Genomic DNA, 12,271 nt, shown 5'->3' with positions numbered 1-12,271 from the left:
CGAGACAGGGTTTCTCTGTGTAGCCCTGGCTGTCCTGGAACTCACTCTGTAGACCAGGCTGGCCTCGAACTCAGAAATCCACCTGCCTCTGCCTCCCAGGTACTGGGATTAAAGGCGTGCGCCACCACACCCGGCTTGTGTGAGCATGTATTAAGGTATGATGTACCAAAGAGACCTGGAGAGACTGCCCAGCTACTAAACCCACTTGCCTTGTCTTAGTCTGTTTTCTGTTGCTATGGTAAAACACCATGTGTGTTTGACCACATGGTACTTGCAGAGGAACGGGTATGTTTGATATACATGTCCTAATCAAGCCCCTCATTAAGGGGAGTCGTCTGGGCCGGAAGTCGAAGCAGGAATGGAAACAGAGACCATGGAGGAGTGCTGTTCTCTGGCTTGCTCTCCATGTGTTGCTCAGTTACCTTCCTTACTCAATCCAGGACCACCTGCCCTGGGATGTACCCCCACACACACAGTGGGCTGGGCCTTCCCGTGTCAATCATTAATCAAGACATGCTCCCACGGAGGATTAACTACAGGCCAGTCTGATGCAGGCAGTTCTTCAGTTGACGCTAGTAGACGCTAGCTATGTCAAGTACACCCACAAAGCAGGAGAACCTGAGTTCAAATTCCCAGGGTCTGCTGGGCGTGGTGGCACGTGCCTTCTGTCCCGGCACTGAGGAGGCTGAGGCAGCTGGATCTCTACAAATTCCAGGCCAGCCTGGCTTACATAGGGAGTGTCAGGCCAGACAGGGCTAGGGGTGGCTTCCTGTGTGTCTGTATCCCCAGTGCTATGAGGGGAAAGAGGGAAGGGGCAGGACATGAGGAGTGCAGGGGGCAGGGAGAGGTGGCCGGCTCCATTGAGAGACCCTGTCTCAGGGGAGGAAGATGGAAATTGACAGTGCAACACACCCAGCGCCCTCCTCTGGCCTCTGCGAATGCCATCATGGGTGTGTGTCCATATATACTGCACATAGTACAAATTAAATTTTAAAGCGTAGTGTTGGTTAAAGTGAAGAGCTTTCTTTATTTTTACTTTTATTTTTCTTGGTTGCCTTTTTTCCTGGCTGTCCAGGAACTCACTCAGTAGACCAGGCTGGCCTCAAACTCAGAGATCCCCCTGCCTCTGCTTCCCAAGTGCTGGGATTAAAGATGTGCGCTATCTCCACCCAGCTAAGAAGAGCATCTATTAATTTTTACTTTATTATGTGTATAGGTGTTTTTCCTCCATGTATGTTTGCATACTGTGTGCATTCAGGGCCCCCCAGAGACCAGAGAAGGGCCTGAGGTCCAGTGGAACTGGACCTACGGAAGGCTGTGAGCCTCCACGTAAGTGCTGGGAATCAAACCTGTGTCCTGTGGAAGAACAGCCAGTGCTCTTAACTGCTGAACCATCTGCTCTCCCCCCCCCTCCCCTTTGAGACTGAGTTTCATATAGCCCAGGCTAGCCTCAAACTAGCTATGTAGCCAAAAGTGGCCTCACACTGCACTACTGTTGACAGTTTACAAGGATTGAGTTTATGGCTTCTTGCCGGCCAGGAGGCAACTCACCAACCCCAATCCTCTGAGGGGCAGATTGAAGGGAAGTTTTCCAACTACCACCTCTAGGGCCCTAGTCTGAGAAAGGAGACAGCAGGTTATCCTTAAAGGCCATTTCCCTGTTAACTGTGTTATAAACATGGCTGCCTTTTAGAGAGAGGGAGTCTTGGAGGGGCAGGCAGTGCGCAGAGCTGCCAGGGATCCCAGTTGGCCTGGCTGGCTGACGTGATGGAACCGTCTGTTTCAGCGGAAGCTGAATCTCCTAAGTTCTGGAGGGGGGAAATATCAATATCAATATATATATATATATAGTATGTGTGTGCGTGTGTGTGTGTGCGTGTGTGTGTGCGCGCGTGCGTGCTCATGTGGAGGTCAGTGGACAGTTCGATGGAAGTCATTCTCTCCCTGCACCATGTGGCTCCCTGAGTTTATACTTAGTGGAAGGTAGCTTTCTTTACCAACTCTGAGCCATCTCATTGGCCAGAATTCTATATTTCCCATTAACACACAGGCACCCTAAACCTTTCCCTCCATGTCTGAGTTTTTATGTCTCCCTCCCCCCCACCCCCTTTTTTCTTTTCAGGACAGGCTTTCTCTGTGTAGCCCTGGAGTTTGCACTGTTGTCTCGGCTGGCCTTGAACTTACAGAGCTCCACCTCCCTCTGCCTCCTGCTGGGATTCACACTTTTTTCCTAAAACGATTGATTGATTGATTGATTGATTTAATGAGAACACTGTTGCTGTCTTCAGACTCACCAGGAGAGGGCACTGGATCCGTTTACAGATATTTGTGAGCCACCATGTGGTTGCTGGGAATCGAACTCAGGGCCTCTAGAAGAGCAGCCTGTGCTCTTAACGGCTGAGCGGACTCTCCAGCCCCTCACACTTTTCTTATTTCATGAGGTCTTTTCTCAGCTGTAGCCGTAACCTGGCATGTCCATGTGACAGCGTGAAATCGGTTTCTGGTTTGGGCCATTTCTAAATTTGCATGTATTTGTAGGTGGGCTGCCCCAAGTGTAGTTGACAAATTTGATCTAGTTTTGATCATTTTGTTTTCCTTGGATACCTAACTTCCTTCCTTCTTTCTTTCTCTGGCAGTATTAGGGATCGAGCCCCGAGCCTCGTACATATGAGACAAGCCCTCTCTCTACCAGTGAGCTACAGCCCCAGCCCCCTAATACCTAATTTCTTTAACAAGGATTTAAGGGCTTTCGATGTTCTCCAACATACACATACGACTTTTAATGTCTCCTTATTAGCTGCGTTTATTTATTTGTGTGAGCGTGCAGGTGCGTGCAGAGGTCAGAGGACAGCCTGTAGGCGCTGGTTCCAGAGGGTCTAACTCAGGCCGTCAGGCTTGGCAGCCAGCACCTTTACCTTCCCCCACCAAGCATCTCACAAGCACTTGGATTGTTTTTGGGGACAGGGTCTTCTGTAGCCCAGGCTATCCTCAGCCCCCTCTCTATAACCAAGGCTGGCTTTCTCTACCTCACACATGCTGGGTTTACTGGCCTGGCAGTGGTTCCATGTAGCCCAGGCTGGCCCCCAACACCCTGTGTATGTATGCGTATAATTCTAGCTCTCCTACAGGATGATATCCCTACCGTCTGATGCTTAAAGTGAGGTAAAAATTGTTACTAGAAAGCACCTATGGAGCTGGTATGGTGGCATGCATGTGTAAACCAGAATTCCTGAGGCTTGGGCAGGGGGGGTAGAGGTCAAGGGCAGAGTTCTAAATATCTGTGCTTTTTTTTTTTTTCCTCTCTTTCTTTCTTTCTTTCTTTCTTTCTTTCTTTCTTTCTTTCTTTCTTTCTTTCTTTCTTTCTTTTTCTCTATTTAATGTATGTGTGTACACAAACATGTGGGGACCAAGGGATAACCTGGTGTGTCAGGTGTCACCCACCTTGGTTTTGGGGGACAGGGTCTCTCAGTTGGCTGGGAACCTCCTGATGAAGCCAGGCTGCCTGTGGAGCATGTAACCGGGCGTCCTCTTGTCTCTGCCTCCCTGGGGTTGAGACTACAGTGGCGTGCCACCACACCCAGCTCTCCTCATGTGGCTTCGGGGATGGAACTCTGGTCCTTGTGCTTGCTGAGCCTTTCCCGGGACTCCTTAGAAGATCTTCTGACTCGCGCTCTCTTCGAAGCCTCCCCCCCCCCCCGTGGGAGCAACCACTGTGTGGAGGGAGAAATGCTACATATCTTTTTTTTTTGTTCACCAAAGCAGGCCATGCTTCTGTGTCCTGGCTGTCAGGTCCCCGTTTGATGCTTAGGGTCTCGGTGATGGCCGCCTTTTACTCCTGCCTAGCTTTCTGACCGTGGCGGTCAGACTTGACTTGGGCAGTTCTCCAGGCAGGGGTCTACGGAGAGGTGTTCCTTTGAAACCAGCCCCCGAATTACACGTGCCTCAGTTTCCCTACCCGACCTGCCAGAAGTAGTTCTTGGTGAAGCTCCCTCTCTTGGCGGGCTGAAGGAAGGTGTAACCGGCTGTGCGTCCCCTGATTCAGTACTTTTCCGTCTCTTTGAAGGGGGAAGTGCACGTGTACCTTGCCTTGTTTATGTCCCTTTGTTCCCTCCTCTCCTCCCTCGTCTCTCATGGGCACCTTTACTGGGCAGAGGTAAATGGCACAATTTCATTTACTTATTGATTTAGCCTTATGTGCATGGGTGTGCGTGGGAGTGCGGCTCTGTGCTGATGTTGTTCCTCGGGGAATCTCCACCTGGCAGGTGTTTTGTTTTGAGACACTGTCTCTCTGCATAGCCCTGGCTGTTCTGGAACTAGCTCCGTAGACCAGGCCGGCCTCCAACTCAAGATCTGCCTGCCTCTGCCTCCCAAGCGCTGGGATTAAAGGCATGTGTGCCATCATGCTTGGTGGCCTGGCTTTTGTTCTGGACTTAAAACTCGGGTCCTCATGTTTATTGAGGTAATCAATCACTTTACCATCCCCAAAGCCCCTGATTTATTTATTTGCTTATATTAGAGGTCTATGAACAACTGGAGAGATGGCTCAGTGGTTAAGAGCAATGACTGCTCCTCCAGAGGTCCCAAGTTCAATTCCCAGCAACCACGTGGTGGCTCACAACCATCTGTAATGGGATCCTATGTCTTCTGGTGTGTCTGAAGACAGCTACAGTGTACTCACATACATAAAATAAAAAAATGAAATAAATAAATATGGGATGAAGAAGAAGGTAAAAAGAAGCCAGGCATGGTGGCCTAGGTCTGAAATCCTAACAGGGAAACTGGGTGACTTGCAAACTGAACGAACGCTAGTCTGGGCTACCTAGATCCAATCTCAAAAAAGCAAATGGGAGGCTAGTAAGATGGCCCATAGGAGAGTCCTACCACCAAGCCCGAGGACCTGAGTTTAATCCCTCGTCTCTCTAAGGAGGAAGGACACCCCCTAAAGTTGTCCTCCGACCTCCACAGGCACTCTGTGACACAGGTGTCCCTCCCCACACACCAGGAATACACAGATAATAAGGGAGCCTGTGAGGTGGGGCCAGTGTGCAAAGGTGCTTGTCACCAAATAAATGAATAAATAAATACTTTTAAAAACAGAACAAAGAAAAAGAAGGAGCCGGGGGTGGTGGGCACACTCCTTCTGATCCTGGCTCTTAGGCGGTGACAAACAGAAACAAGGAGGGGACATGTATAAAGGCTGAAGGAGAGGAGCCAGCAGGGCTGTCAGGTGCGTGCCGGGCTCTGCACAATGGAGTGTTGTTTACCTTCACAGTTGAGCAAGGAGTGAAGTGGATTGAAGCAGGATTTATGTCAGTTTTTGAAATTGGTCGTCGAGCAGGGTGACTCGGGGACCTTCCTCGGGACTGTTGAGACCCCTAGCAGGGACTTCTTGGTATTTAGTCAAAGGAGCAAAGTCAGTGGCTGATGGAGCCTGCTCCTGAGCCTGACCACCTGAGTTCAAGTCTCAGTACACTCGAGGGGAGAGAGAAGGGACTCCTACCTGTTGCCCTCTGACCTCCGCACGTGCGCTATGGCACACGCTACCTAGATTGGTGATTGTTTGTTAGAAAAGAACTAAACGGGTTTGGCTTACCCTCTGATTACAAGGAGCAGAGAGTGGAGCTTCTAGCAGGAAAGAGACCCAAATCCAGGTTGTATGATTCTGAACACAAGCATTCAGAGGAAAAGGCTTCCCAAGTTTGAAGTTGGCACTGATGAGAGGAGTTAGCTGCTGGGTGGAACTGGTTTTTTTCCACTGTTGACCTGACAGAACCTTCTTATCTCAGCCTCTCAGCGGGTTTGATGCTTCCACGGATCGAGATAGAAGCAAAAATATAGGCCAGCTTGACAGTGGCGAGGTGTGGTAGGGTGGAGATGCTTGCGTGTTTAACAAAATCAAAGGGGAGGGGAGAGGGGCAGCAAGAGGCCTGGAAGACAGGCTGTCTGTACACGCAAGAAGTTGCCTTTGCAGAGGACTTCGGAGTCTTTTTGGATGCTATTAGGAGCCTGGTTTTAAAAAGAGATGGAGAGGGAGAGGAGGGGCTGGGGATGAAGCTGGGTTGGTAGGATGCTTGCTAGCATGCAGGAAGCCCAGAGGTTGGTCATGACAGTCTCATAAATTGGGTATGGGCCACCAAGGGTGCACCAGGATCATCCCGGCATGGGGGAGGTGGAGGCCGAAGAGTCCAGCACCGTCCTCTGCTATAGAGCAAGCTCAAGGTCTAGCCTAGGCTACATAATTCAGAAAGGAGTAGGAAGGGAAAGGGGTGAATGTCGGTAATAACGGTAGCTTAAAGCTCAAGCCATAGTAGTCAGTTCTCTTTCTGTTGCTTCCTCCTGAAGATTCAGAGATGCTCAGTGGGTTAAGAGTTCTGCGTTCAGATCCCCAGCACCCATGTGAAAAGCTAGGCATGTACATGTAACAGTAGCATTGTGGGAGATGGAGGCAGGGGGATTGCTGGAATTTGCTGGCTGCCAGTCTCAATCCAAGTTCAGCCTTGGGAATAAGGCATCGAGTGATAGACCAGGACTCTAATGTCTTTCCCCAACCTCCCCACAGGCTTGCATGTGCACACACACACACACACACACATACACATGCCTGCACACACACACTTAAATAAACTAAGTTAATTTAAAATGATTGCCCTATTCAGGCTGGACAAGTAAATTTAATCTCTGAGTTTGTCTGGCATAGGTTTGACTTCACACAAGAGTGGCAACTCCTCCTCATTTGGGGGTGTTGTGGGGAAGGACCTGAGTTTTGTTGGGGACATGGGATGCTAGCCAGAGGGTTGCGTCTGTTTCATTCCAGGCCAGTGAGTCACATCTGGCCCATCACATGACCCTGGAACTCACATGACCCTGGACTGGACCCAACTAAATGCAAAACACCTAGGCCACTCTCTCGGCTGCTGGCCGGAGAGGGTTTCTACATCTGTGTTCCTAGCCAGCAGTAGCCTCCGTATGATTCAGAGAGACAGCGTCTGACTCATAGCCCTCTTCCCTGGGCTGCAGCCTCCTTCTGGAGTGTTCTCCCTGCCTCCCAGACTGACTGTGGTTATTCATAATCGAGTCCCCAGACACCAAGGTCAGAGCTGCGCTCTTTGTCCTGTACCTGCAGAGACATCCCGTTCCCTTCAGATACATTCAGGCCCCGTGTTTTCCAGTCACTTTCCAGCCGTCCTTCATCCTCCCCTCCCAAAACGCCCCTCCTGTCCACACTCAGGCAGACGGGGTGAGTCTGCTGCTCTCTATAGTCTGCTCTTGATTGATTGATTCCTGCCTGAGTTCCCCCTCCCTCTCCTTCCCCTCCCTGTCCCCCTCACAAGGAAGCGCCTCCGTGTTTACAACTGCTAACAGTTCCTGGTTGTCCTTTTCAGGAAATGTCAGTGACCTTCTTATGATGGGTTTAGAATCTGTTTTTCTAATGTAAACATAATAAATTTCACTGTTCCCATGACCAGTCCTCTTCCTTCCCCACCACTAACATCCTGAATCATTCTCCCCAATCCATCAAGTGTCCGACTGGATGGCATCTATTGCAATGAGTACACTTACATAGGCTTCCTGAGTCCCCACCTGTTGTGGGTGTGTGTCTGTGAGTGCGCACGCGTGGAGACCAGAGGTCAACCTCCAGAGTCATTCCTCCGCTACTAGAGTGGCTAGACTACAGCTCATTTGGTAGAGTGCTCAAGTCCTATGCGTGATGCCCCAGGGTTTAACCCCTAGCACTGTATAGCAAGGCACATGGTGGTCTCCAGCACTTGGGAAGTGGAGAGACAGTGGGGTTGGGAGATCAAGGTCATCCTCAACCACATAGCAAGTTCAAGGCCAAACTGGACTGTATATAGGACCCTGACTCAAACATCAGAGAGGGAAGCAGGCTGCCTCAGATTAAAAACCAGACCAAATCAAGTCATTAGTGAGCAAGCGCTCAGAGTAAGTTAGATTGCCTGGGAAACCTGATCTTGGCAGACTCCGGGACAGATCCTGTTTAAGAGCTGTTGTTTGCTACAGGACCCAAGTTCTGCTGTCTGCTTCCCTCTCATCTTTCCTTAGACGTCACCCTCTTGGATACTGCTTGTCATTTTATAAGGGCATCTGGAGAGCCCTTACTCAAAAGTCTCTTGGTAGAATGGCTGGGAAATGACCTCGGCTGTAGCCTCCTGTGTCCCAGCCTTCGCTAAAGATCCCTTAATGAGCAATTTATCACCCAGAAGCAGCCAGTCTTCACTGTTCACTCTATGGCTTGGCATCTTCCCTGTCTCCATGCTCTGCCATCACTTATGCTGGCACGGTCACTACTGTTCTTCCAAACTTGGCACGGATACCTTCGTGCTGTGCATGCTACCTGTGAGTGTGACTATACATTCCTTACTTAGATCTTTATTATTTTACATGTATGGTACATACATACACACATACATACATACATACACGCCTGTATGTTTGGTGGACCATGTGGGAGTAGTGCTATCTGAGGCCAGAAGAGGGCGTCAGAGCCCCTGGAAATGCAGATGGTTGTGACTCACCATGTGGTTGCTGCGAATTCAACCCAGGTCCCCTGCAAAAACAACCTGTGCTCTAAACCACTGAGCCTCCTCTCCAGGCCCAGATCTTCATTCATTTATTTTTTGAGACAGGGTCTCATATTCCTGGCTGGCCTTGAGCTTGCTATATAGCCGAGAATGTCCTCCTCCACGTCCCCAGAGCTTTGGTCACGGATATCTACCACCACACCTGGTTTATGCAGTGCTGGAGACGGACCCAGGGCTTCATGTAAACATCCTACCAAGTAAGCTATGGTCTGAGGCCCTACCCGGCATTTCAAAGCCAAAGGTGCCTCCATATCAGAGGCTTTCTTGCGTGGTCTGTGGTCTCTTACATCCTGGTCTGATGTATCTGTTTTGGCGTGGCTGCTTTTGTTTTAAGGTGAGGGCAGTGCCCTAGACTGGAGTAAGATTTAAAGTATAAAGCAAGGAAGACCCGGGGGCTGGTGAGATGGTTCAGCGGGCGAAGGCACTTGCCACCAAGCCTGGAGCTCCCTACGGCGGGAGGAGAGACTGGAGTCCTGCAGGTTGTCCTCTGACTCCCACCCGTGCGTGCGTGCGTGCGTGCGTGCGTGCGTGCGTGCGCCATGAAGTGTGCGCACGGTGAATAAGTAAATAGATACATTTAACTTCGGAAGGGAAAAGGGGGGCTGGAGAGATGGCCCAGCAGTTAAGAGCACACTGACTGCTCTTCCAGAGGTCCTAGGTTCAATTCCCAGCAACCACATGGTGACTCACAATGATCTGTAGTGGGATCCGATGCCCTCTTCTGGTGTGTCTGAGGACAGCTACAGTGTGTACTCACACATAAAATAAATAAAGCTTAAAAAGGGGGGGGGGAGGGACATGAAGCATTCACCTAGCTGAGCCTCTGCTTTCCCCATTAGAACCTCAGAAGGGCAAGTGGATAGGTAAGATATCTTCCTTTTCTAATGTAATCCCCACTGGGTGTCTGTGGACAGACCTGGCTCTCCAGGGAGTTAACAGAACAGACATGAGACATGGCTGTGGCCTGTCTTTCCATCTCACGGCTGAACTTTTAAATTTCTTCCTGCTTTGTTAAAAGCTCTCGGAAGAGGGTTGCCTGTGATATTTCTTTTTCCAGATGTGGCTTCCTGAAGTGGGTGGGATGTCCATTCTTCCCCCACAACTCCATTCTTCTGCTAAGGGAGCGAGGCCGCTGGCTTCTGCATACCCGCCCTTCTCAGCACACCCTTCTCTCGGTACCGTCAGCAGCATTCGTCAAGGGTCCCCTCTCTGCCAGACTTCATGCTTGGCAGAGCCCACGAGATCTCTGGACGTGTCGCCATAGATCTAGAATAATAGCCGGAAATGGGATGTGGCCGAGTATCTCAGCTCCCAGAAGTCACCCCCTCAGCCAAAGGCTGAGCGCCAGACAGGATCTGAGCCAGCCACTCTGCCTCCTTCTCCAGAGTCACTGACAGGGTCTCTCTTCTTGTCTCTCCTTTGAAGTTTCTAGAATGGTCTCATTTATATTTTTTTCCTGATATTAGGAATTAGTTTCTAGTTGGGATATTTAAAATTTATTAAATTTATTTATTTAGTATATGCGGGGGGGGGTGCCACAATACACATGGAGGTCAAACAAGAATTTGTGAGCATTACTTCTCTCCTTCTATTGTGTGGGTCCCAGGTCCTTAGATCAGCAAGCTCCTATATCCACTGAACCATCTTGCTGGTCCTTGGCAAAACTTCCTTCCTTCCTTCCTTCCTTCCTTCCTTTCTTTTTCTTTTTTTGAATGATCCAATTCCTCAGGGTTTTTTTTGTTGTTGTTGTTCTTGTTTTGTTTGTGTTTTTTTTTTTTGGCAGGACTTTTATTTTGATGAGTTTTTGTGTCTTTGTTTTCCAATACTGAGGATAGAAACAAGGGCCTTGTGTATACTAAGTCAACCAATTTTTAACTGATAAACTATACTCCTAGCACCTCCCTGGGGAATTCTGGGCAGGGGCTCTACCACTGAGCCACGCCTCCAGCCCCTCACAGGGGGATTCTAGGCAGGGGCTCTCCCACTGAGCCACGCCCTAGCCCTGGTTGGGGTCCTGAGACCGTCTTATGTGCTTTTACTTCATTTCTTCGTCCTCACTCCTTCTGTGCACAGACCTGCCACAGCTCACCTCTCTTATTTCTGCCCTACAGGAGAGGCCTGAACCCCCCTCATCGAGTCAAGTCTATCTCCATGACAACTTTCACTGAGCCTGAAGTCCTGTTCCTCCAATCTCGGGGAAACGAGGTGAGCAGCCCTGAGGGAGGGGGAGGGGATGGAGGCTGCAGCTATCATGTCACTTGGTAGCAAAGNTTTGCCTCAAGATGGGTGTAAAACCCAACAGTTTCTTTACATGTCTCTGTTTAGTGTGTCTGTCTGCCTATGGTAATGGAGGACAACTTTTACGAGTTGGTTCTCTGCTCTCACTATCTGGGCCCTAGGGATCCAGTTCCGGCCATCTGCTTTTTTTTTTTTTGCCATCCCCCCCCCCCCAAGTTTCTTTCGGGATGAACTTTTTCTTCCATATTTTTAGCATCTGCTATTGTTTGCCTTATGTGCATTGTATGTTTACATAAGGNCTGACCTATTCGATTATAGACTGTGCGGCAGGGATCATGTCTGTTTTGTAGGTGAATGTGGATCCCCCAACACACACACTGTATCCAAGCTCAGTAGATCTTTTATCTTTGAATGTATTGGCCCGACATCATGAATCAGAGGCTCACGAACAGTGCCACTGACACTCCGGACATCCTCCCGCTTCCGCCCCTTCAGGTCTGCCGGAGAATCTGGCTCGGTCTTTTTGATGCTCGGACATCGTTGGTACCGGATTCCAGGGATCCTCAGAAGGTGAAGGAGTTTCTCCAAGAAAAATATGAGAAAAAAAGATGGTAAGGAGGAAGAAAGAGGCATTTCCGAAGTCTTACTGGGGTCTCTGTGACCAGGTTTGGAATGGGTGTTTTCCTCACCCCAACTCCTAGACTCAGTTAGGCCTAAATTCTGACTTCAAAGTAACAAATTGAAACTGGGCCTATTGGTTCATGCCTATAACCCCAACACTGGGAGAATACAGCAGGAGAATTAGAAATTCAAGGACACAGTGATGGGGTGCAACACCTCCAGTCCCAGCACTCNGTAGATAGAGTGAATCTCTGTGAGTTCGAGGCTAGCCTGATCTACAAAACTTGCTTGGATTTGAACTCAGGACCTTTGGAAGAGCCGTCAGTGCTCTTAACCACTGAGCCATCTCTCCAGCCCTGGATAGATCTTCTTGTCAGCACACCTAACTTTATATGGGATCTGAATTGTGGTTATACCACAAGCACCTTACCCACTGGGCCATCTCCGAGACCACCTCATTGGGGTATCCTAGCATTAAGATGCTTGCAGAATGTGCGGGGGGTGGGAAGGGAGTCTTTTCCAGCAGAACTGAGCTCCATGTTGGATAAGATACACACTCGTTCTCTATGGGAATGGGGAGAAATCCGAGGAAGCGTGGTGGTGCAGCCTGGTGATCCAGCTACCCCAGAGACTGAGAGAGAAGGAGGGAATGGGCAGGGCCTGCTTGGGCTATGGAAATGTATTCATGGCCAGCCTTGGCAAGTCAGTGAGACNGTCTCAAAATAGAAAGTACAGAAAGAAAGGGCTTCAGTGTAATCTGTGAGAGGCCCTGGGTTCGATCTCTAACATACATACACACACACACACACACA

The 12,271-nt window shown here is 49.7% G+C and overlaps 1 protein-coding gene across 1 annotated transcript in view; it reads left to right on the top strand.

Annotated features, from left to right (window-relative positions):
- Positions 1 to 12,271, top strand: part of Agfg2 (ArfGAP with FG repeats 2) — a 26,703-nt gene that overhangs the window by 5,578 nt on the left and 8,854 nt on the right. Inside the window, exons 2-3 of the mRNA XM_029533881.1 lie at positions 10,712 to 10,805; positions 11,334 to 11,449. Of these exons, the coding sequence (XP_029389741.1) occupies positions 10,712 to 10,805; positions 11,334 to 11,449 (210 nt within the window). The remainder of the gene's footprint in view (positions 1 to 10,711; positions 10,806 to 11,333; positions 11,450 to 12,271) is intronic.

The sequence above is a fragment of the Mus pahari genome, chromosome 23 (genome assembly GCF_900095145.1).
Source record: "Mus pahari chromosome 23, PAHARI_EIJ_v1.1, whole genome shotgun sequence".
Lineage (NCBI taxonomy): Eukaryota > Metazoa > Chordata > Mammalia > Rodentia > Muridae > Mus > Mus pahari.
The sequence above is the reverse complement of the archived record's forward strand: the minus strand, read 5'-3'. Positions and strand labels throughout refer to the sequence as shown.